The following is a 27,446-nucleotide window of genomic DNA, read 5'->3' as shown; positions in this document are numbered from 1 at the left end:
AAATGATCTGGACGAAGGTACAGTGGTCTGATTAGCAAGTTTGCAGTTGATACTATACTAAGATTGGTGGAGTTGCAGATAAAGAGGGGGACTGTCAGAGAATACAGCAAAATATAGACAGATTGGAGAGTTGGACAGAGAAATGGCAGATGGAGTTCAATCCAGGCGATTGAAATGCGAGGTGATGCATTTTGGAAGATCCAATTCAAGTGCGGACTATATGGTCAATGGAAGAGTCCTGGGGAAAATTGATGTACAGAGAGATCTGGGAGTTCAGGTCTATTGTACCCTGAAGGTGGCAACGCAGGTCGATAGAGTGGTCAAGCAGGCATACAGCATGCTTGCCTTCATCGGACGGGGTATTGAGTACAAGAGTCGGCAGGTCATTTTACAGTTGTGTAGGACTTTGGTTAGGCCACATTTGGAATACTGCGTACAGTTCTGGTCGCCACATTACCAGAAGGATGTGGATGCTTTAGAGAGGGTGCAGAGGAGGTTCACCAGGATGTTGCCTGGTATGGAGGGTGCTAGCTATGAAGAAAGGTTGAGTAGATTAGGATTGTTTTCGTTGGAAAGACGGAGGTTGAGGGGGGACCTGATTGAGGTCTACAAAATTATGAGAGGTATGGACAGGGTGGATAGAAACAAGCTTTTTCCAAGAGTGGGGGTGTCAATTACAAGGGGTCACGATTTCAAGGTGAGAAGGGGAAAGTTTAAGGGAGATGAGCGTGGAAAGTTTTTTACGCAGAGGGTGGTGGGTGCCTGGAACGCCTTGCCAGCGGAGGTGGTAGAGGCGGGCACGATAGCATCATTTAAGATGCATCTGGATAGTTATATGAACGGTCGGGGAACAGAGGGTAGTAGATCCTTGGAAAATAGGCAACAGGTTTAGATAAAGGATCTGGATCGGCGCAGGCTGGGAGGGCCGAAGGGTCTGTTCCTGTGCTGTAATTTTCTTTGTTCTTTGTTCTTTGTTATGCCCGAAAGTGGCAGTCTTCGGGGTATCAGACCAGCCAGATCTATTCCTGGGGAGGAGGGCTGACGCCCTTGCCTTTGCCTCCCTGATCGCCCGCCGTAGAATCCTGTTTGGCTGGCGGTCAGCAGCACCGCCCAGAGCTGCAGACTGGCTGTCCAACCTCTCGGAATCTCTCCAAATGGAGAAAATCAAATTTGCCATCCGAGGGTCAGACGACGGCTTCCACAGAACGTGGGAGCCATTCATCCATTTGTTCCGGGACCTGTTTGTGGCCAATGAACAAGCAGAAGAATAGCCAGGTAGCCAAGAATCAGGGGAAAGTAGCTGAGGCGGGGAGGGAGGGATAGACCGAGAGGGGGGGATAGCAGCTAAACCTTAGAGAAAAGAAAGGCGAAGCACAGGAGAAGGGGAAGGAGAGAGGGGTTGGAAGAGGGAGGAGACAAGGAACAATAGAGAGGAACCAGTGAGGCGAGGGAATGATAGCCAGAAGGACGGCACGGGAAACAATCACAAACTTGGCATCTACAGGAGCAGAGAACAAGGAAAATCCGGGAGAAAGACGGGATGAACGGCTGAAGCGGAGGTGAACACGAGACGGCAACAGCAGCGAAAACCGTCCGGGAGAAGCAAGTGACAACACCAACACCAGATCCATTCGAGTATTGCCCTCTGTAATTGTTTCCCCGGCACCCAAATGTATATGTACCTCCAACTTGTTTTGTTGTTTGTTTTGTTTTTTGTGCGTGTTTCCTTCTCTTCTATGTATATATATTTGTGTACAAAGCGGTAAATATACTTTGTTCAATAAGGGGATCAGGGGTTATGGGGAGAAGGCAGGAGAATGGGGATGAGAAAATATCAGCCATGATTGAATGGCGGAGCAGCCACGATGGGCCGAGTGGTCTAATTCTGCTCCTATGTCTTCTGGTCTTATGGAACTGTGTGGTTACTTTGTGAGAAAAAATCAGGAGTAACTTCTTTATTCAGAGAAGGTGGTGAGAATGTGGAACTCTCTTCCACAAGCACTAGCTGAACGGAATGGTGTTAAGGCATTTCAGGGGAAATTAAATAAACACGAGTGAGAATGGAATGGAGGATTATGCAGATGACATTAGGAAGGATGGGAGGAGGTTTGAGTGGAACATAAACACCAGGATGGATTGGTTTGGCCTGAAAGTCTGTTTCTTTGCTGTAGACTCGGGGTAATACGATATCATTTGATTTGTGTCCAGGATTTATATGATGAAGACGATGAACTGAGAAAACCGAAGAAGACCCGGCGGAAAATGATCCGGACGACATCGATGACACGGGTAATGGTAATTAAGGCTGCGTTCTTGCTCATTGTAAGTCAGTTAAAGCAACGTTGGTGCCTAACCAGGGTTTCATTGAATCACGAGGAATGGGCAGCTCTCGGTTTGAGTTGGGTACAGTATGTCTTCAGCTCCATCTCCATCTCGTTATTTATTTGAGCTGGGCCAGTTTATTGATTAGAAATACCAGCACATACCATTCAGCCTGAAGCTGCCATACTGACACATACCATTCAGCCTGAAGCTGCCATACTGACACATACCATTCAGCCTGAAGCTGCCATACTGACACATACCATTCAGCCTGAAGCTGCCATACTGACACATACCATTCAGCCTGAAGCTGCCATACTGACACATGCCATTCAGCCTGAAGCTGCCATCCCAGCACATACCATTCAGCCTGAAGCTGCCATACTGACACATACCATTCAGCCTGAAGCTGCCATACTGACACATACCATTCAGCCTGAAGCTGCCATACTGACACATGCCATTCAGCCTGAAGCTGCCATCCCAGCACATACCATTCAGCCTGAAGCTGCCATACTGACACATACCATTCAGCCTGAAGCTGCCATACTGACACATACCATTCAGCCTGAAGCTGCCATCCCAGCACATACCATTCAGCCTGAAGCTGCTATACTGACACATACCATTCAGCCTGAAGCTGCCATACTGACACATACCATTCAGCCTGAAGCTGCCATACTGACACATACCATTCAGCCTGAAGCTGCCATACTGACACATACCATTCAGCCTGAAGCTGCCATACTGACACATACCATTCAGCCTGAAGCTGCCATACTGACACACACCATTCAGCCTGAAGCTGCCATACTGACACATACCATTCAGCCTGAAGCTGCCATACTGACACATACCATTCAGCCTGAAGCTGCCATACTGACACATACCATTCAGCCTGAAGCTGCCATACTGACACATACCATTCAGCCTGAAGCTGCCATACTGACACATACCATTCAGCCTGAAGCTGCCATACTGACACATACCATTCAGCCTGAAGCTGCCATACTGACACATACCATTCAGCCTGAAGCTGCCATACTGACACATGCCATTCAGCCTGAAGCTGCCATCCCAGCACATACCATTCAGCCTGAAGCTGCCATACTGACACATACCATTCAGCCTGAAGCTGCCATACTGACACATACCATTCAGCCTGAAGCTGCCATCCCAGCACATACCATTCAGCCTGAAGCTGCTATACTGACACATACCATTCAGCCTGAAGCTGCCATACTGACACATACCATTCAGCCTGAAGCTGCCATACTGACACATGCCATTCAGCCTGAAGCTGCCATACTGACACATACCATTCAGCCTGAAGCTGCCATACTGACACATACCATTCAGCCTGAAGCTGCCATACTGACACATACCATTCAGCCTGAAGCTGCCATACTGACACATACCATTCAGCCTGAAGCTGCTATACTGACACATACCATTCAGCCTGAAGCTGCCATACTGACACATACCATTCAGCCTGAAGCTGCCATACTGACACATACCATTCAGCCTGAAGCTGCTATACTGACACATACCATTCAGCCTGAAGCTGCCATACTGACACATACCATTCAGCCTGAAGCTGCCATACTGACACATACCATTCAGCCTGAAGCTGCCAGACTGACACATACCATTCAGCCTGAAGCTGCCATACTGACACATACCATTCAGCCTGAAGCTGCCATACTGACACATACCATTCAGCCTGAAGCTGCCATACTGACACATACCATTCAGCCTGAAGCTGCCATACTGACACATACCATTCAGCCTGAAGCTGCCATCCCAGCACATACCATTCAGCCTGAAGCTGCCATACTGACACATACCATTCAGCCTGAAGCTGCCATCCCAGCACATACCATTCAGCCTGAAGCTGCTATACTGACACATACCATTCAGCCTGAAGCTGCCATACTGACACATACCATTCAGCCTGAAGCTGCCATACTGACACATACCATTCAGCCTGAAGCTGCCATACTGACACATACCATTCAGCCTGAAGCTGCCATACTGACACATACCATTCAGCCTGAAGCTGCCATCCCAGCACATACCATTCAGCCTGAAGCTGCCATACTGACACATACCATTCAGCCTGAAGCTGCCATACTGACACATACCATTCAGCCTGAAGCTGCCATACTGACACATACCATTCAGCCTGAAGCTGCCATACTGACACATACCATTCAGCCTGAAGCTGCCATACTGACACATACCATTCAGCCTGAAGCTGCCATCCCAGCACATACCATTCAGCCTGAAGCTGCCATACTGACACATACCATTCAGCCTGAAGCTGCCATACTGACACATACCATTCAGCCTGAAGCTGCCATACTGACACATACCATTCAGCCTGAAGCTGCTATACTGACACATACCATTCACCCTGAAGCTGCCATACTGACACATACCATTCAGCCTGAAGCTGCCATACTGACACATACCATTCAGCCTGAAGCTGCCATACTGACACATACCATTCAGCCTGAAGCTGCCATCCCAGCACATACCATTCAGCCTGAAGCTGCCATACTGACACATACCATTCAGCCTGAAGCTGCCATACTGACACATACCATTCAGCCTGAAGCTGCCATACTGACACATACCATTCAGCCTGAAGCTGCCATACTGACACATACCATTCAGCCTGAAGCTGCCATACTGACACATACCATTCAGCCTGAAGCTGCCATCCCAGCACATACCATTCAGCCTGAAGCTGCTATACTGACACATACCATTCAGCCTGAAGCTGCCATACTGACACATACCATTCAGCCTGAAGCTGCCATCCCAGCACATACCATTCAGCCTGAAGCTGCTATACTGACACATACCATTCAGCCTGAAGCTGCCATACTGACACATACCATTCAGCCTGAAGCTGCCATACTGACACATACCATTCAGCCTGAAGCTGCCATACTGACACATACCATTCAGCCTGAAGCTGCCATACTGACACATACCATTCATCCTGAAGCTGCCATACTGACACATACCATTCAGCCTGAAGCTGCCATACTGACACATACCATTCAGCCTGAAGCTGCCATCCCAGCACATACCATTCAGCCTGAAGCTGCCATACTGACACATACCATTCAGCCTGAAGCTGCCATACTGACACATACCATTCAGCCTGAAGCTGCCATACTGACACATACCATTCAGCCTGAAGCTGCCATCCCAGCACATACCATTCAGCCTGAAGCTGCCATACTGACACATACCATTCAGCCTGAAGCTGCCATACTGACACATACCATTCAGCCTGAAGCTGCCATCCCAGCACATACCATTCAGCCTGAAGCTGCCATACTGACACATACCATTCAGCCTGAAGCTGCCATACTGACACATACCATTCAGCCTGAAGCTGCTATACTGACACATACCATTCAGCCTGAAGCTGCCATACTGACACATACCATTCAGCCTGAAGCTGCCATACTGACACATACCATTCAGCCTGAAGCTGCCATACTGACACATACCATTCAGCCTGAAGCTGCTATACTGACACATACCATTCAGCCTGAAGCTGCCATACTGACACATACCATTCAGCCTGAAGCTGCCATCCCAGCACATACCATTCAGCCTGAAGCTGCCATACTGACACATACCATTCAGCCTGAAGCTGCCATACTGACACATACCATTCAGCCTGAAGCTGCCATACTGACACATACCATTCAGCCTGAAGCTGCCATACTGACACATACCATTCAGCCTGAAGCTGCCATACTGACACATACCATTCAGCCTGAAGCTGCCATACTGACACATACCATTCAGCCTGAAGCTGCCATACTGACACATACCATTCAGCCTGAAGCTGCCATCCCAGCACATACCATTCAGCCTGAAGCTGCTATACTGACACATACCATTCAGCCTGAAGCTGCCATCCCAGCACATACCATTCAGCCTGAAGCTGCCATACTGACACATACCATTCAGCCTGAAGCTGCCATCCCAGCACATACCATTCAGCCTGAAGCTGCCATACTGACACATACCATTCAGCCTGAAGCTGCTATACTGACACATACCATTCAGCCTGAAGCTGCCATACTGACACATACCATTCAGCCTGAAGCTGCCATACTGACACATACCATTCAGCCTGAAGCTGCCATACTGACACATACCATTCAGCCTGAAGCTGCCATACTGACACATACCATTCAGCCTGAAGCTGCCATCCCAGCACATACCATTCAGCCTGAAGCTGCCATACTGACACATACCATTCAGCCTGAAGCTGCCATACTGACACATACCATTCAGCCTGAAGCTGCCATACTGACACATACCATTCAGCCTGAAGCTGCCATACTGACACATACCATTCAGCCTGAAGCTGCCATACTGACACATACCATTCAGCCTGAAGCTGCCATACTGACACATACCATTCAGCCTGAAGCTGCCATACTGACACATGCCATTCAGCCTGAAGCTGCCATCCCAGCACATACCATTCAGCCTGAAGCTGCCATACTGACACATACCATTCAGCCTGAAGCTGCCATACTGACACATACCATTCAGCCTGAAGCTGCCATACTGACACATACCATTCAGCCTGAAGCTGCCATACTGACACATACCATTCAGCCTGAAGCTGCCATACTGACACATACCATTCAGCCTGAAGCTGCCATACTGACACATACCATTCAGCCTGAAGCTGCCATACTGACACATACCATTCAGCCTGAAGCTGCCATACTGACACATACCATTCAGCCTGAAGCTGCCATACTGACACATACCATTCAGCCTGAAGCTGCCATACTGACACATACCATTCATCCTGAAGCTGCCATACTGACACATACCATTCAGCCTGAAGCTGCCATACTGACACATACCATTCAGCCTGAAGCTGCCATACTGACACATACCATTCAGCCTGAAGCTGCTATACTGACACATACCATTCAGCCTGAAGCTGCCATACTGACACATACCATTCAGCCTGAAGCTGCTATACTGACACATACCATTCAGCCTGAAGCTGCCATACTGACACATACCATTCAGCCTGAAGCTGCCATACTGACACATACCATTCAGCCTGAAGCTGCCATACTGACACATACCATTCAGCCTGAAGCTGCCATACTGACACATACCATTCAGCCTGAAGCTGCCATCCCAGCACATACCATTCAGCCTGAAGCTGCTATACTGACACATACCATTCAGCCTGAAGCTGCCATCCCAGCACATACCATTCAGCCTGAAGCTGCCATACTGACACATACCATTCAGCCTGAAGCTGCCATCCCAGCACATACCATTCAGCCTGAAGCTGCCATACTGACACATACCATTCAGCCTGAAGCTGCTATACTGACACATACCATTCAGCCTGAAGCTGCCATACTGACACATACCATTCAGCCTGAAGCTGCCATACTGACACATACCATTCAGCCTGAAGCTGCCATACTGACACATACCATTCAGCCTGAAGCTGCCATACTGACACATACCATTCAGCCTGAAGCTGCCATCCCAGCACATACCATTCAGCCTGAAGCTGCCATACTGACACATACCATTCAGCCTGAAGCTGCCATACTGACACATACCATTCAGCCTGAAGCTGCCATACTGACACATACCATTCAGCCTGAAGCTGCCATACTGACACATACCATTCAGCCTGAAGCTGCCATACTGACACATACCATTCAGCCTGAAGCTGCCATACTGACACATACCATTCAGCCTGAAGCTGCCATACTGACACATGCCATTCAGCCTGAAGCTGCCATCCCAGCACATACCATTCAGCCTGAAGCTGCCATACTGACACATACCATTCAGCCTGAAGCTGCCATACTGACACATACCATTCAGCCTGAAGCTGCCATACTGACACATACCATTCAGCCTGAAGCTGCCATACTGACACATACCATTCAGCCTGAAGCTGCCATACTGACACATACCATTCAGCCTGAAGCTGCCATACTGACACATACCATTCAGCCTGAAGCTGCCATACTGACACATACCATTCAGCCTGAAGCTGCCATACTGACACATACCATTCAGCCTGAAGCTGCCATACTGACACATACCATTCAGCCTGAAGCTGCCATACTGACACATACCATTCAGCCTGAAGCTGCCATACTGACACATACCATTCAGCCTGAAGCTGCCATACTGACACATACCATTCAGCCTGAAGCTGCCATACTGACACATACCATTCAGCCTGAAGCTGCCATACTGACACATACCATTCAGCCTGAAGCTGCCATACTGACACATACCATTCAGCCTGAAGCTGCCATACTGACACATACCATTCAGCCTGAAGCTGCCATACTGACACATACCATTCAGCCTGAAGCTGCCATACTGACACATACCATTCAGCCTGAAGCTGCCATCCCAGCACATACCATTCCGCCTGAAGCTGCCATACTGACACATACCATTCAGCCTGAAGCTGCCATACTGACACATACCATTCAGCCTGAAGCTGCCATACTGACACATACCATTCAGCCTGAAGCTGCCATACTGACACATACCATTCAGCCTGAAGCTGCCATACTGACACATACCATTCAGCCTGAAGCTGCCATCCCAGCACATACCATTCAGCCTGAAGCTGCCATACTGACACATACCATTCAGCCTGAAGCTGCCATCCCAGCACATACCATTCAGCCTGAAGCTGCCATACTGACACATACCATTCAGCCTGAAGCTGCCATACTGACACATACCATTCAGCCTGAAGCTGCTATACTGACACATACCATTCAGCCTGAAGCTGCCATACTGACACATACCATTCAGCCTGAAGCTGCCATACTGACACATACCATTCAGCCTGAAGCTGCCATACTAACACATACCATTCAGCCTGAAGCTGCCATACTGACACATACCATTCAGCCTGAAGCTGCCATACTGACACATACCATTCAGCCTGAAGCTGCCATACTGACACATACCATTCAGCCTGAAGCTGCCATACTGACACATACCATTCAGCCTGAAGCTGCCATACTGACACATACCATTCAGCCTGAAGCTGCCATACTGACACATACCATTCAGCCTGAAGCTGCCATACTGACACATACCATTCAGCCTGAAGCTGCCATCCCAGCACATACCATTCCGCCTGAAGCTGCCATACTGACACATACCATTCAGCCTGAAGCTGCCATACTGACACATACCATTCAGCCTGAAGCTGCCATACTGACACATACCATTCAGCCTGAAGCTGCCATACTGACACATACCATTCAGCCTGAAGCTGCCATACTGACACATACCATTCAGCCTGAAGCTGCCATACTGACACATACCATTCAGCCTGAAGCTGCCATACTGACACATACCATTCAGCCTGAAGCTGCCATACTGACACATACCATTCAGCCTGAAGCTGCCATACTGACACATACCATTCAGCCTGAAGCTGCCATACTGACACATGCCATTCAGCCTGAAGCTGCCATACTGACACATACCATTCAGCCTGAAGCTGCCATACTGACACATACCATTCAGCCTGAAGCTGCCATCCCAGCACATACCATTCAGCCTGAAGCTGCCATACTATCCCATACCATTCAGCCTGAAGCTGCCATACTGACACATACCATTCAGCCTGAAGCTGCCATACTGACACATACCATTCAGCCTGAAGCTGCCATACTGACACATACCATTCAGCCTGAAGCTGCCATACTGACACATACCATTCAGCCTGAAGCTGCCATACTGACACATACCATTCAGCCTGAAGCTGCCATACTGACACATGCCATTCAGCCTGAAGCTGCCATACTGACACATACCATTCAGCCTGAAGCTGCCATACTGACACATACCATTCAGCCTGAAGCTGCCATCCCAGCACATACCATTCAGCCTGAAGCTGCCATACTATCCCATACCATTCAGCCTGAAGCTGCCATACTGACACATACCATTCAGCCTGAAGCTGCCATACTGACACATACCATTCAGCCTGAAGCTGCCATACTGACACATACCATTCAGCCTGAAGCTGCCATCCCAGCACATGCCATTCAGCCTGAAGCTGCCATACTGACACATACCATTCAGCCTGAAGCTGCCATCCCAGCACATGCCATTCAGCCTGAAGCTGCCATCCCAGCACATACCATTCAGCCTGAAGCTGCCATACTGACACATACCATTCAGCCTGAAGCTGCCATACTGACACATACCATTCAGCCTGAAGCTGCCATACTGACACATACCATTCAGCCTGAAGCTGCCATACTGACACATACCATTCAGCCTGAAGCTGCCATACTGACACATACCATTCAGCCTGAAGCTGCCATACTGACACATACCATTCAGCCTGAAGCTCCTATATTGACACATACCATTCAGCCTGAAGCTGCCATACTGACACATACCATTCAGCCTGAAGCTGCCATACTGACACATACCATTCAGCCTGAAGCTGCCATACTGACACATACCATTCAGCCTGAAGCTGCCATACTGACACATACCATTCAGCCTGAAGCTGCCATACTGACACATACCATTCAGCCTGAAGCTGCTATACTGACACATACCATTCAGCCTGAAGCTGCTATACTGACACATACCATTCAGCCTGAAGCTGCCATACTGACACATACCATTCAGCCTGAAGCTGCTATACTGACACATACCATTCAGCCTGAAGCTGCCATACTGACACATACCATTCAGCCTGAAGCTGCCATACTGACACATACCATTCAGCCTGAAGCTGCCATACTGACACATACCATTCAGCCTGAAGCTGCCATACTGACACATACCATTCAGCCTGAAGCTGCCATACTGACACATACCATTCAGCCTGAAGCTGCTATACTGACACATACCATTCAGCCTGAAGCTGCCATACTATCCCATACCATTCAGCCTGAAGCTGCCATCCCAGCACATACCATTCAGCCTGAAGCTGCCATACTGACACATACCATTCAGCCTGAAGCTGCCATACTGACACATACCATTCAGCCTGAAGCTGCCATACTGACACATACCATTCAGCCTGAAGCTGCCATACTGACACATACCATTCAGCCTGAAGCTGCCATCCCAGCACATACCATTCAGCCTGAAGCTGCCATACTATCCCATACCATTCAGCCTGAAGCTGCCATACTGACACATACCATCCAGCCTGAAGCTGCCATACTGTCCCATACCATTCAGCCTGAAGCTGCCATACTGACACACACCATTCAGCCTGAAGCTGCCATCCCAGCACATACCATTCAGCCTGAAGCTGCCATACTGACACATACCATTCAGCCTGAAGCTGCCATCCCAGCACATACCATTCAGCCTGAAGCTGCCATACTGACACATACCATTCAGCCTGAAGCTGCCATACTGACACATACCATTCAGCCTGAAGCTGCCATACTGACACATACCATTCAGCCTGAAGCTGCCATACTAACACATACCATTCAGCCTGAAGCTGCCATACTGACACATACCATTCAGCCTGAAGCTGCCATACTGACACATACCATTCAGCCTGAAGCTGCCATACTGACACATACCATTCAGCCTGAAGCTGCCATCCCAGCACATACCATTCAGCCTGAAGCTGCCATACTGACACATACCATTCAGCCTGAAGCTGCCATCCCAGCACATACCATTCAGCCTGAAGCTGCCATACTGACACATACCATTCAGCCTGAAGCTGCCATACTGACACATACCATTCAGCCTGAAGCTGCCATACTGACACATACCATTCAGCCTGAAGCTGCCATACTGACACATACCATTCACCCTGAAGCTGCCATACTGACACATACCATTCAGCCTGAAGCTGCCATACTGACACATACCATTCACCCTGAAGCTGCCATACTGACACATACCATTCAGCCTGAAGCTGCTATACTGACACATACCATTCAGCCTGAAGCTGCCATACTGACACATACCATTCAGCCTGAAGCTGCCATACTGACACATACCATTCAGCCTGAAGCTGCCATACTGACACATACCATTCAGCCTGAAGCTGCCATACTGACACATACCATTCAGCCTGAAGCTGCCATACTGACACATACCATTCAGCCTGAAGCTGCCATACTGACACATACCATTCAGCCTGAAGCTGCCATACTGACACATACCATTCAGCCTGAAGCTGCCATACTGACACATACCATTCAGCCTGAAGCTGCTATACTGACACATACCATTCAGCCTGAAGCTGCCATCCCAGCACATACCATTCAGCCTGAAGCTGCCATACTGACACATACCATTCAGCCTGAAGCTGCCATACTGACACATACCATTCAGCCTGAAGCTGCCATACTGACACATACCATTCAGCCTGAAGCTGCCATACTGACACATACCATTCAGCCTGAAGCTGCCATCCCAGCACATACCATTCAGCCTGAAGCTGCCATACTGACACATACCATTCAGCCTGAAGCTGCCATACTGACACATACCATTCAGCCTGAAGCTGCCATACTGACACATACCATTCAGCCTGAAGCTGCCATACTGACACATACCATTCAGCCTGAAGCTGCCATCCCAGCACATACCATTCAGCCTGAAGCTGCCATACTGACACATACCATTCAGCCTGAAGCTGCTATACTGACACATACCATTCAGCCTGAAGCTGCCATACTATCCCATACCATTCAGCCTGAAGCTGCCATACTGACACATACCATTCAGCCTGAAGCTGCCATACTGACACATACCATTCAGCCTGAAGCTGCCATACTGACACATACCATTCAGCCTGAAGCTGCCATACTGACACATACCATTCAGCCTGAAGCTGCCATACTGACACATACCATTCAGCCTGAAGCTGCCATACTGACACATACCATTCAGCCTGAAGCTGCCATACTGACACATACCATTCAGCCTGAAGCTGCCATCCCAGCACATACCATTCAGCCTGAAGCTGCCATACTGACACATACCATTCAGCCTGAAGCTGCTATACTGACACATACCATTCAGCCTGAAGCTGCCATACTATCCCATACCATTCAGCCTGAAGCTGCCATACTGACACATACCATTCAGCCTGAAGCTGCCTTACTGTCCCATACCATTCAGCCTGAAGCTGCCATCCCAGCACATACCATTCAGCCTGAAGCTGCCATACTGACACATACCATTCAGCCTGAAGCTGCCATACTGACACATACCATTCAGCCTGAAGCTGCCATACTGACACATACCATTCAGCCTGAAGCTGCCATACTGACACATACCATTCAGCCTGAAGCTGCCATACTATCCCATACCATTCAGCCTGAAGCTGCCATCCCAGCACATACCATTCAGCCTGAAGCTGCCATACTGACACATACCATTCAGCCTGAAGCTGCCATACTGACACATACCATTCAGCCTGAAGCTGCCATACTGACACATACCATTCAGCCTGAAGCTGCCATACTATCCCATACCATTCAGCCTGAAGCTGCTATACTGACACATACCATTCAGCCTGAAGCTGCCATACTGACACATACCATTCAGCCTGAAGCTGCCATACTGACACATACCATTCAGCCTGAAGCTGCTATACTGACACATACCATTCAGCCTGAAGCTGCCATACTGACACATACCATTCAGCCTGAAGCTGCCATACTGACACATACCATTCAGCCTGAAGCTGCCATACTGACACATACCATTCAGCCTGAAGCTGCTATACTGACACATACTATTCAGCCTGAAGCTGCCATACTGACACATACCATTCAGCCTGAAGCTGCCATACTGACACATACCATTCAGCCTGAAGCTGCCATACTGACACATACCATTCAGCCTGAAGCTGCCATACTGACACATACCATTCAGCCTGAAGCTGTCATACTGACACATACCATTCAGCCTGAAGCTGCCATACTGACACATACCATTCAGCCTGAAGCTGCCATCCCAGCACATACCATTCAGCCTGAAGCTGCCATACTGACACATACCATTCAGCCTGAAGCTGCCATACTGACACATACCATTCAGCCTGAAGCTGCCATACTGACACATACCATTCAGCCTGAAGCTGCTATACTGACACATACCATTCACCCTGAAGCTGCCATACTGACACATACCATTCAGCCTGAAGCTGCCATACTGACACATACCATTCAGCCTGAAGCTGCCATACTGACACATACCATTCAGCCTGAAGCTGCCATACTGACACATACCATTCAGCCTGTAGCTGCCATACTGACACATACCATTCAGCCTGAAGCTGCCATACTGACACATACCATTCAGCCTGAAGCTGCCATCCCAGCACATACCATTCAGCCTGAAGCTGCCATACTGACACATACCATTCAGCCTGAAGCTGCCATACTGACACATACCATTCAGCCTGAAGCTGCCATACTGACACATACCATTCAGCCTGAAGCTGCCATACTGACACATACCATTCAGCCTGAAGCTGCCATACTGACACATACCATTCAGCCTGAAGCTGCCATCCCAGCACATACCATTCAGCCTGAAGCTGCTATACTGACACATACCATTCAGCCTGAAGCTGCCATACTGACACATACCATTCAGCCTGAAGCTGCCATCCCAGCACATACCATTCAGCCTGAAGCTGCTATACTGACACATACCATTCAGCCTGAAGCTGCCATACTGACACATACCATTCAGCCTGAAGCTGCCATACTGACACATACCATTCAGCCTGAAGCTGCCATACTGACACATGCCATTCAGCCTGAAGCTGCCATCCCAGCAAATACCATTCAGCCTGAAGCTGCCATACTGACACATACCATTCAGCCTGAAGCTGCCATACTGTGGTGAATGACATTCCCCAATGAGGTGAGAGTGACTGCCCTTTAACTAAAAGGCAGCATTTGACCGAGTGCAGCATCATGGAGCCCGAGCTCAACTGGAGTCAGTGGGAATCAGGGGGAAAACTCTCCGCTGGTTGGGGTCATACCCGGCACAAAGGAAGATGGTTGTGGTGGTTGGATCATCTCAGCTCCAGAACATTGCAGGAGTTCCTCAGGATCATGTCCTAGGCCCAATCATCTTCAGCTGCTTCATCAATGACCTTCCTCCCATCATAAGGTCAGAAGTGGGGATGTTTGCGGATGACTGCACAATGTTCAGCACCATTCGCAACCCCTCAGATAATGAAGCAGTCCCTGTCCAAATGCAGCAAGACCTGGGCAATATCCAGGCTTGAGGCTGACAAATGGCAAATTACATCCACGCCACACATGTGCCAGACAATAACCATGACCAATACAATGACCATCTCCGATAAGAGAGAGTCTAACCATTAACCTTGACATTCAATGGCATTACCACCACTGAATCCCCCAATCTCAACAACCTGGGGGTTACCATTGACCAGAAACTGAACTGGGCTCACCTGTAGCTCGATGAGTAACTCACCTCCTGACTTCCCAAAGCCTGTCCACCATCTACAAGGTACAAGTCAGGAGTGTAATGGAATATTCTCCACTTGCCTGGATGAGTGCAGCTCCAAAAACACTCAAGAAACTCAACACCATCCAGGACAAAACAACCTCTTGATTGCTCCCCCTTCCACAAACATCCCCTCTAGTATTGACAAACAGTGGCAGCCACGTGTACTGCAAGAACTCACCAGGTTTCCTTATGCAGCACCTTCAAACCCACAACCACTCCCATCTTAAAGGACAAGAGCTGGAGGTTCCCCACCACCTGGAGGTTCCCCTCCAAATCACTCACCACCATAGATCAGTAAGAATTCTTACAACACCAGGTTAAAGTCCAACAGGTTTGTATCGAATCTCTGGCTTTCGGAGCACTGCTCCTTCCTCAGGTGAAGGAGCAGTGCTCTGAAAGCTAGTGATTGGAAACAAACCTGTTGGACTTTAACCTGGTGTTGTAAGATTTCTTACTGTGCTCACCCCAGTCCGACGCCGGCATCTCCACACCATGAAAATATATCGCCGATCCTTCACTGTCGCTGAGGCAACATCCTGGAACACCCTCCCTAACAGCACAATGGGTGTACCTACACTCAAGGACTGCAGCGGTTCAAGAAGGCAACTCACCACCACCTTCTGAAGGGTAATTAGGGATGGGCAATAAACACTGGCCTAACCAGCGACACCCACATCCCATAAATACATTTTAAAAAATGAAGTGGCAGGTAGCTCTACCAGCAGAGCTTTTACATTGAATTAAAGGCAATGAGGAAGCAAATACTGCTGGGTTAGTGTAAGGGTAGACATTCCCCTGGGTCCTGGAGCAACACTCCTGGGATGTGAATGTTGGGTATGGTTTCTGGAAGCCAGAGCTACATTCTGCAGTATAACCAGAAACAATTCTGTGGTGATCACTGGGGAAGGGACTGTGAGAGGAGAGGCAGTTTTAATATCAGCACACAGATAAATGATGACAGTTTTTGATTGGAGGTAACATTTTCAATTCTGAATCTTTTAATGACTTTAGCGAATGACTACTCCCTGTCATTCCTTGGTCTCCGAGATGGAGGTAGCTTAGTGGATATGATACTGTACTCAAAAGGTCACCAAAAGCAATCACTTTGAAGTGGATGGCCCAGCAGCACCCCCTCAGTATGAAGAGAGAGGCCAATTTGCCAGTGTCGCTCACAGCAAGTCAAACCAGAAGATTGATTTTCATTCTGTGGAACCAAATCCACTGCCCCAAATCTGAGTCAAGTTCACCTCCCCCTCTGTGGGCCACTGCCCATTTTCCCAAACTTTCACCTTATTCCTCAATCAGGGGAGATGCTCCCGGGGATGGGGAAAGATTGGGAATGTGCCTCATGGGCAGTGAGCCAGTGTTCAAAGATCAGTGATTCCACCACCCCCTCCCCCCCCCCCCCACCCACCACCACCACCCCACAGCCAATTCCAGTGGCTAATGCCAGATCAACTGCACTGCTTAGGCATGGTAGGTGCCTGGCTTGCCTGAAACATCTGGATGAGGTTTGGTGATCGAGCATCCTGTCTGAAAGGTTTAGGGGGAACAGGAAAATCTCTATAACACCAGTTCCAAGCTCTCAGATTACCCTGTCCACAGCAAAAACATCTCCATTTAGCTGATGTTTGTCATTGCGATCTCCATGGGCTGCTTTATTTTGATCAAGTGGCTCAGTGTGGATGTGCTGTTGGACATTCATCAATCTGTGCACCCTGGCCCAGGGAATCATTCTACCTCCACTCTAGCCTGTGGTGGAGAGGCACCTCCCTACAAAGCCTGGCTAAAGTTAGAAGTGGGAGATTGTCTCTGCGCCCTTTGGTGGTGCCTTACCTTGGTGCTCAAACCCACAGGGCTGAATTCTCTGCTGGCGGGATGCTCCGTTTTGTCGGCAGCCCGGGGTTTCCTGACGGTGTGAGGCTGCCTCACGATGGGAAACCCCATTGACCAGCTGGTGAAACGGAGCATCCCGACGGAGTGTCGCAGAAATCTGGTGCAGCGGGACAGAGAAACCCGGCCACAGTGTGTGCAGGCCAGCTACATCCTACTTGCAATGTTGTGCGATCACAGCCTCAGTTCACATCCTTTCCTTTTCTCTTCTCACTTAGCAACCAAACTTTAAACAGAAATTCGTTGCCTTGCTGAAGAGGTTCAAAGTGACCGATGAGGTATGTATTGTTGGATCAGCTGTTGGGTGAACCGCCTTCCATCTATAGTTGCCACACTTTGTTTGAGTACAACATTGGAGTGTACAGAATAGGTGATCCATGCAGCAGCTTTGCGTTTCTCCCTTTCAAGCTCTGAAACTAACTCTGGAAAACCATCCTGCCTTGTACACCTCCATTTACATACTTCAAAGATACATTTCACACTTAAAACCTCATGATTTACCTGTTCTCAAATCCTTTAAAGAACACTCCTTTTGAGAGCCTAAACATCGACTCTATACCATGGTTAATTGATCCATTTGTCAATATTTATTAGACTAATCATTAAAGTTACACATGAATCACACATGGTCAGTCTTCCTCTGTGACCCGAACAGGCGCTGGAATGTGGTGACTCGGGCTTTTCACAGTTACTTCATTGCAGTGTTAATATAAGCCTACTTGTGACAATAAAGATTATCCCAGTAACTTCATTCCTTGTAGACAATATATTATTATATGGGAAGCGGTGGTGTAATGGTATTGTCACTGGACAAGTAATCCAGAGGCCCAGGGTAACGCTCGGAGTACCCAGGTTCAAATCCCACAACGGCAAATGGTGAAATTTCAATTCAATAAACATCTGGAATTATAAGTCTAGTGCTGACCATGAAACTATTGCCAATAAAATTCTGGTTCACTAATGTCCTTCAGGGAAGGAAATCTGCCTTGCTTACCCAGTCTACATGTGACTCCAGACCCACAGCAATGTGGTTGCCACTCAGTTCAACGGCAATTAGAGATGGGCAACAAACGGCAATTAGAGATGGGCAACAAAGGGCAATTAGAGATGGGCCCAGCCCAGCGATTCCCAAGAACGAATAAACCAATCCTCAGACATTTGGAGAGCAGAATCCTTCCGTCCCTATCAGTACACTGCTATTCTCCTATTTATCTAAGAAAGCTTCTTATTCTGTGGTACAAGTCAGTCCGATTATTAACCCTTAATGCTCCAAAATGTACATGCTTTCCTAAGTCTTAAATTTGATTTTTGATGAAAGAATCTCGTGTTTGCTGTGAGTGATCCCAGGGCATGACGTATAATTGATTTAATTCCATTGTGCGTTTCTGTTGAAACGTTTTGTTACTCACTTCTGGGTTCCACAAATACACCAAGCCACCAGGAACATCCCTGAATGTTCTCAAAATAAGCTCTTGATTTCAGCCGAGACATCTGAAACTAGTGTGCGCAAATTCCCAGTCCCGATTACTGTTATTGCTGAAAGGGAAGGGGAACGGTACAGTTTGATATTTATTATAGAGAGAACATGAAAACCTTAGGAAATGGAGGCGAGACCTGAGAAACTGTGACTCTTCCCGTGGGTCAGGACAGGTAAGACAGACATAGGTTCATAACGTACAGGAGCAGAATTAGGCCATTTGGCCCATCGAGTTTGCTCCGCCATTCGATCATGCCTGATCTCATCCTGGCCTTAACCGTCCTGCCTGTTCTCCATAACCCTTCACCCCATTACCAATTAAAAATCTAACTCCTCCTTAAATTTACTCACTGTTCCAGCATGCACTGCACCCTGGGGTAGCGAATTCCACAGACTCACAATCCTTTGGGAGAATCAGTTTCTCCTCAAATCTGTTTTAAATTTGCTCCCTCTTATCTGAAGATGTATCATTTTAGAATGCCCCACAAGAAGAAGCATCAGCTCCTTGTCTACTTTATCCAGGCCGTTTAGCATCTTGTATACCTCAATTAGATCTCCCCTCATTCTTCCTAACTCTAAAGAGTATAGGCTTAAACTGCTCAATCTCTCCTTGTACGACAAAACCCTCACCTCTGGAATCAATCTAGGAACCTCCTCTGGATTGCCTCCAATGCCACTACATCTTTCCTCAAATAAGGGAACCAAAATTGTGCCCAATACGTATGGTCTCACCAGTGCCGTGTACATAGAACATAGAACAGTACAACACAGAACAGGCCCTTCAGCCCTCAATGTTGTGCCGAGCCATGATCACCCTACTCAAACCCACGTATCCACCCTATACCCGTAACCCAACAACCCCCCCCCCTTAACCTTACTTTTATTAGGACACTACGGGCAATTTAGCATGGCCAATCCACCTAACCCGCACATCTTTGGACTGTGGAAGGAAACCGGAGCACCCGGAGGAAACCCACGCACACACGGGGAGGACGTGCAGACTCTACACAGGCAGTGACCCAGCCGGGAATCGAACCTGGGACCCTGGAGCTGTGAAGCATTTATGCTAACCACCATGCTACCCTGCTGCCCCTACAGTTGCAGCAACACTTCCTTACCTTTACACTTTATTCCATTTGTTTCTTTTATTACCTCTGACAATGATAATAATCTTTATTGTCACAAGTAGGCTTACATTAACACTGCAATGAAGTTACTGTGGAAATCCCCCAGTCGCCACATTCCGGCGCCTGTTCGGGTCACAGAGGGAGAATTCAGAATGTCCAATTCACCTAACAGCACGTCTTTCGGGACTTGTGAGAGGAAACCGGAGCACCCGGAGGAAACCCACGCAGACACGGGGAGAACGTTCAGACTCCTCACAGACAGTGACCCAAGCCGGGAATCGAACCTGGGACCCAGGCGCTGTGAAGCAACAGTGCTAACCACTGTGCTACAGTGCTGCCATGCTGCCATGTATTCTGTACCTGCATGTTCGTTTTCTGTGACTCATGCACATGGACACCCAGATCCCTCTGCATCGGAGCACCTCGGAGTCTCTCCCCATTTCGATAATAAATGTCTTCCCATTTTTCCTACCAGAATGCATGACCAGCTTAAACTCCATCTGCCACATTTTGGCCCATGTTCCTAACCTATCTATATCCATTTGTAAGGTTCTTATTTCCTCATTAATTCGCAAGGTGAGATCACATTGGATTAGGGGTAATTTATTAGATAGAAGACTGGCTGACGGACTGGAGACAGAGAATGGGGATGAATGGGTCTTTTTCTGGATGACAAGATGTAGCTAGTGGGGTCCCACAGGGTTCGGTCCTTGGGCCCCAGCTATTTACAATCTAGATTAGCGACTTGGATACAGGGATAGAAGGTTCTATAACCAAATTTGCAGGTGACACTAAAATAGGTGAGACAGTAAGTTGCAATGAGGAAATAAGAACCTGACAAATGGGTATAGAAAGGTTCGGAGAGTGGGTCAAAATGTGAGCTTTTAATTTTCTGCTCAGTCTGTCAAAAATGTTACTAAAATCCATGAAGACGACATACTATTTCCTCAAAACATTCAATCAAGTGAGTTGGACACGGCCTTCCCATTATAAACCAAAACAGGAAATGCTGGACAATCTCAGCAGGCCTGACAGCATCTGTGGAGAGAGAAGGGAGATAACGTTTTGAATCTAGATGACTCGTTGTCAAAGCTGACAGCTTCCCTTAATAAATCCTTGCTGACTGTCCTCTCTTACTTTGATTGGATTTATTGTCACGTGCACCGAGTTAGAGTGAAAAGTATTGTTTTGCGTGCAGTCCAGACAGATTGTTCTGTACATGAGAAAATATAGGACATACGATAAATACACAATGTAAATACATAGACACAGGCATCGGGTGAAGCACACGGAGTGTAGTACTACTCAGTAGAGAAGATGTGTGAAGAGATGGAATGCACTGCCTGTGGAAGTAGTTGAGTCGGAAACATTAGGGACCTTCAAGCGGCTATTGGATAGGTATATGGATTATGGTAGAATGCTGGGGTGTAGATTGATTTGTTCTTAATCTAGGACAAAGGTTCGGCACAACATCGTGGGCCGAACGGCCTGTTCTGAGCTTTTTCTATGTTCTATAGCTCAGTTCCTCTATAAAAGATGATGGCACAGTGGATAGCACTGCTGCCTCACTGCAACAGGGACCCGGTTTGGATTCCGACCTCGGGTGACTGTGTGGAGTCTGCACGTTCTCCCCGTGTCTGCGTGGGTTCCCTCCGGCTGCTCTGGTTTCCTCCCACAGTCCAAAGATGTGTAGGTGGATTGGTCATTCTAAATTGTACCTTAGTGTCCAAAGTGTGGGTGAGGTCATGGAGTTACAGAGATGAGGGGCTGGCGAGTGGGCCTAGATAGGGTGCCGGAGGGTCGGCGTAGACTCAATGGGCCGAATGGCATCCTTCTGCACTGCAGAGATTCCATGATTTATCCTGTCTCACAGAACTTTTTCCAATAATTTGCTCACATCTGACTGGCCTATAATTACTTAGTTTATCCCCTCCTCCCTTTTTAAACAGCGGCACAACATTAGCTATCCTCAGAGAGGATTGGAAAATAGTCGTCAGAGCCTCCGCAATTTCCCCCTTCTCTTTGCAGCTTGAGATGCATTTCATAGATGCTGAACACTTTTATATTTCCTGCCTCACGTTTCTCTAGGCATGAAGTGGACAGAGAGTAATATAGGAATCGGCAAGAGCTGGGTCCCATCTCTACTATTGAGAAACCTTCACAGAAAACCTGAATAACCTTGTCCTGACCGACTGGAAAATACACCTTCCATCTGCACTCAGCTATCATGTGGGCAGAAAGAGGAAAGACTTTATGCTTAGAATACTTTTTCGGAACTCAGAATGCACCAAAGCACTGACAATCAATTTAGTACATAGAACAGACAGTGCAGAAGGAGGCCATTCGGCCCATCGAGTCTGCACCGACCCACTTAAGCCCTCACTTCCACCCTATCCCCGTAACCCAATAACCCCTCCTAACCTTTTTGGTCACTAAGGGCAATTTATCATGGCCAATCCACCTAACCTGCATGTCTTTGGACTGTGGGAGGAAACCGGAGCACCCGGAGGAAACCCACGCAGACACGGGGAGAACGTGCAGACTCCGCACAGACAGTGACCCAGCGGGGAATCGAATCTGGGACCCTGGCACTGTGAAGCCACAGTGCTAACCACTGTCCTACCGTGCTGTACTTTTGAAGTGTATTCAAAAGTGGTCATAGTGGAATGTAGGAAACACTATGGCCAATGTGTGCACAGCAAGATCCCATCAGCAGCAATTTGATATTGACCAAATCTCCTGTTTGTTTATTGCTGTTGGTTAAGAGATAGAGAATGGCCAGGGATTTCAAGAGAGCTGACCTTCAAAATATTGCCACGGGATCTTTTACATCCACCTTGACGGCACCTCAGGCAATGCCGCACTGGATCAGTACTGCACTGAAGTAGTCCCCAGATTTTTATGTTCAAGACTCTGAAGTGGGACTTGAACCGGCGACCTGCTTCAGAGGCAGGTGTGCTACCAGCTGAGCCATGGCTGACACATAGGGGCATCAACCAGTGTGGAGCGTCACTCACACGGAGGACTGATTCTGATAGCAGTGTCTTGCTGATAGTTACATTGTACTGATGTATTTTGTGTGTAAGGTGCTGGACTCTGATCCTGTGGACCAAACCCAGGAAGCAGAGGAGGATCTTGACCTACTTTACGAAAGCCTGGAAGTTTACAACCCCAGTGACAGTGGCCCAGAAATGGAGGACAACGAAAGCGTTCTCAGCACACCAAAGCCGAAACTAAAGTAAGTGATACAGACCGACTGCAGTATCGGCAGCAGAGTTCACTCTGAGGCCTTGTTATTCACAAAGTTACGTTGGAGAAGCTGGGGTTGTTCACCCTGGAGCAGGTGGGATTGAAGGGAGATTTGATCAAGGTGGACAACATAGAACATACAGTGCAGAAGGAGGCCATTCGGCCCATCGAGTCTGCACCGACCCACTTAAGCCCTCACTTCCACCCTATCCCCGTAACCCAATAACCCCTCCTAACCTTTTTGGTCACTAAGGGCAATTTAGCGTGGCCAATCCACCTAACCTGCACGTCTTTGGACTGTGGGAGGAAACCGGAGCACCCGGAGGAAACCCACGCAAACACGGGGAGAACGTGCAGACTCCGCACAGACAGTGACCCAGCGGAGAATCGAACCTGGGACCCTGGCACTGTGAGGCCACAGTGCTAAGCACTATGCTACCATGCTGCCCACAAGATGATGACCAGTTTAGATAAGGTGGACAAAGAAAAGCTGATCCCATTGGCTGATTGTACAATGACGGACTTGGATTGAAGGTTTTGGATAAGAGATTCTTCTTTTTTCTTTTCATACAAAGCAGATTCAGGCCATTCGACCCATTGAGTCTGTACCAGCCCCTGGAAAGAGCACCCCACCCAAGCCCATGCTTCCACCCTATCCCGTAAACCTTCCAAGGGGCAATTTAGCATGGCCAATCCACCTAACCTGCACATTGTTGGACTAGGATGGGAACAGATGGGTGGTAGAATAACAAATTTATGCAGCCTATGGCTGCCTTTGAAGGCGGTGAAAGCAAAAATGATGAACCATTTCAAATGGAAATTGGATGAGCACTTGAGGAAAATAACTTGAGGGAAATAAACTTGCAGGAATGCAGAGATAGAGCCGGGGAATGTGATGACTGGATTGCTTTACAGAAAGCCAGCATGGACAAGGTGGATTTCTCCTGTGCTGATGTGAGGCAAGTAAGACGTCTTACAACACCAGGTTAGAACATAGAACAGTACAGCACAGAACAGGCCCTTCGGCCCTCGATGTTGTGCCGAGCTTTGTCAGAAACCAAGATCAAGCTACCCCACTCCCTGTCATTCTGGTGTGCTCCATGTGCCTATCCAATAACCACTTGAAAATTCATAAAGTGTCCGACTCCACTATCACAGCAGGCAGTCCATTCCACACCCTAACCACTCTCTGAGTAAAGAACCTACCTCGGACATCCCTCCTATAACCTCCCACCCTGAACCTTATAGTTATGCCCCTTTGTAACAGCTACATCCACCTGAGGAAATAGTCTCTGAACGTCCACTCTATCTACCCCCTCATCATCTTATAAACCTCTATCAAATCGCCTCTCATCCTCCTCCGCTCCAAAGAGAAAAGCCCTAGCTCCCTCAACCTTTCCCTTTCCCCATAAGTCCTACCCTCCAAACCAGGCAGCATCCTGGTAAATCTCCTTTGCACCCTTTCCAATGCTTCCACATCCTTCCTATAATAAGGTGACCAGAACTGCACACAATACTCCAAATGTGGTCTAACCAGGGTCATGCATAACCCCACAGCTCTTAAACTCAAGCCCCCTGTTAATAAACGCTAACACACTAAAAGCCTTCTTCACGGCTCTATCCACTTGAGTGGCAACCTTCAGAGATCTTACAATACCAGGTTAAAGTCCAACATGTTTCCTCAGGTGAAGGAGCAGTGCTCCGAAAGCTAGTGTTTGAAACAAACCTGTTGGACTTTAACCTGGTGTTGTAAGACTTCTTACTGTGCTCACCCCAGCCCAACACCGGCATCTCCACATGATGTCAGGCAAAGTTCAGTTTACCCAGTAAACAGCTATAGAACGGCCAGCTGCCAATTCATACCAATACGTAGCAATGAGGAGCTACTTTCACCATCACTACACACCTCCTCCTGGCTGTTTATGGGATGGAATCAGCAATGCCTCGGAACAGGAGGGCAGAGGAAGAAGACAGGCATCAATGGACCTCTGGTCTTGTGCTGGGAAGATTGTGTTGTCTATCCTCGATGCCTGAACAACTGAGAGACTTAAGAATAAAGCTCATAGAAATAAAATGTTGACAGGACCATCCATAGCAGTAGATTCCCTTCTATACCCTGCACCGTTTCCTCATCAACACTGTACTCATGGCATACATTGGCAATGCTTTAATTTTAAAGTCCTCATCCTTCTTTCAATTCCTAGCAAGGCCTTATAGAATTAATAGTGCAGAAGGAGGCCATTCAGCCCATCAAGTCTGCACCCCACAAGGCCCACACTGTATCCACCACCCTATCCCCGTAACCCCACCTCACCCTTTTGGACACTAAGGGCAATTTTGAATGGCCAATCCACCTAACCTGCAAATCTTTGGACTGTGGGAGGAAACCGGAGCATCCGGAGGAAACCCACGGGGAGAACGTGCAGACTCCGCACAGACAGTGACCCAAGGCGGGAATCGAACCTGGGACCCTAGAGCTGTGAAGCAACTGTGCTAACCACTGTGCTACCAAGCTGCCTCACCTCGTGCTTATCTAATTCAGGCCACTTGAGCGTTCCCAATTTGGTGGCCTTGCCTGAACTGCCTAGGCCTAACCTCTAGAATTCCCTCCTAAACTGTTCTATCTTTCTTTCCCCCTTTAAGTCTCTCCTTAAAACCTACTTCTTTGATCAAGCCTTCAGTCACCTTCCCCAATATCTCTTTCTCTGTGAAATGTTATTCCATACTGCTCTTCTAAAGCACCTTGGGATGTGGCGACTAGGGGCTTTTCACAGTAACTTCATTTGAAGCCTACTTCTGACAATAAGCGATTTTCATTTCATTTCATTTCATTAAAGCAGAATACAAATATAATTGTTGTTGTTGAAGAACAATCGTCGAGAGGGCTTGAATACAAGACCAGAGATGTGCTTCTGAGGCTGTATAAGGCTCTGGTCAGACCCCATTTGGAATATTGTGAGCAGTTTTGGGCTCCGTATCTAAGGAAGGATGTGCTGGCCTTGGAGAGGGTCCAGAGGAGGTTCACAAGAATGATCCCTGGAATGAAGAACTTGTCGTATGAGGAACGGTTGAGGACTCTGGGTCTGTACTCATTGGAGTTTAGAAGGATGAGGGGGGATCTTATTGAAACGTACAAGATACTGTGAGGCCTGGATAGAGTGGACGTGGAGGGGATGTTTCCACTTGTAGGAAAAACTAGAACCAGAGGACACCATCTCAGACTAAAGGGGAGATCCTTTAAAACAGAAATGAGGAGGAACCAGGGGCTGGTTTAGCTCACTCAGCTAAATCGCTGGCTTTTAAAGCAGACCAAGCAGGCCAGCAGCACGGTTCGATTCCCGTACCAGCCTCCCCGGACAGGCACCGGAATGTGGCGACTAGGGGCTTTTCACAGTAACTTCATTGAAGCGTACTCGTGACAATAAGCAATTTTCATTTCATTTTCTTCAGCCAGAGGGCAGTGAATCTGTGGAACTCTTTGCCGCAGAAGGCTGTGGAGGCCAAATCACTGAGTGTGTTTAAGACAGAGATAGATAGGTTCTTGATTAATAAGGGGATCAGGGGTTATGGGGAGAAGGCAGGAGAATAGAAGCTTTCTGTTGTAAAACGCGTGGAGGTCACAGTAAAGATTCCCAGTGACCTCCACAGAATACAACCTTCCCCGGTAACCAGGGGGACGGCAGGGGGGGGGGGGGGGGGGGGGGGGGGGGGGAGAAACGTCACCAGTATATAAACACCAACCTGGGTGCATCGGGAAGGGAGACCATTCGGGGACTGGAGGTTACTGTACATCAAAATCAACCCAGTCT

The 27,446-nt window shown here is 48.2% G+C and overlaps 1 protein-coding gene across 1 annotated transcript in view; it reads left to right on the top strand.

Moving 5' to 3' along the window:
* Positions 1–27,446, top strand: part of LOC119966907 (phosphofurin acidic cluster sorting protein 1-like) — a 268,465-nt gene that overhangs the window by 56,057 nt on the left and 184,962 nt on the right. Inside the window, exons 8-10 of the mRNA XM_038798864.1 lie at positions 2,209–2,295; positions 18,003–18,062; positions 23,475–23,626. Coding sequence (XP_038654792.1) covers positions 2,209–2,295; positions 18,003–18,062; positions 23,475–23,626 — 299 coding nt within the window. The remainder of the gene's footprint in view (positions 1–2,208; positions 2,296–18,002; positions 18,063–23,474; positions 23,627–27,446) is intronic.

The sequence above is a fragment of the Scyliorhinus canicula genome, chromosome 6 (assembly GCF_902713615.1).
Source record: "Scyliorhinus canicula chromosome 6, sScyCan1.1, whole genome shotgun sequence".
In the NCBI taxonomy this organism is placed as follows: Eukaryota; Metazoa; Chordata; class Chondrichthyes; order Carcharhiniformes; family Scyliorhinidae; genus Scyliorhinus; species Scyliorhinus canicula.
The sequence above is the reverse complement of the archived record's forward strand: the minus strand, read 5'-3'. Positions and strand labels throughout refer to the sequence as shown.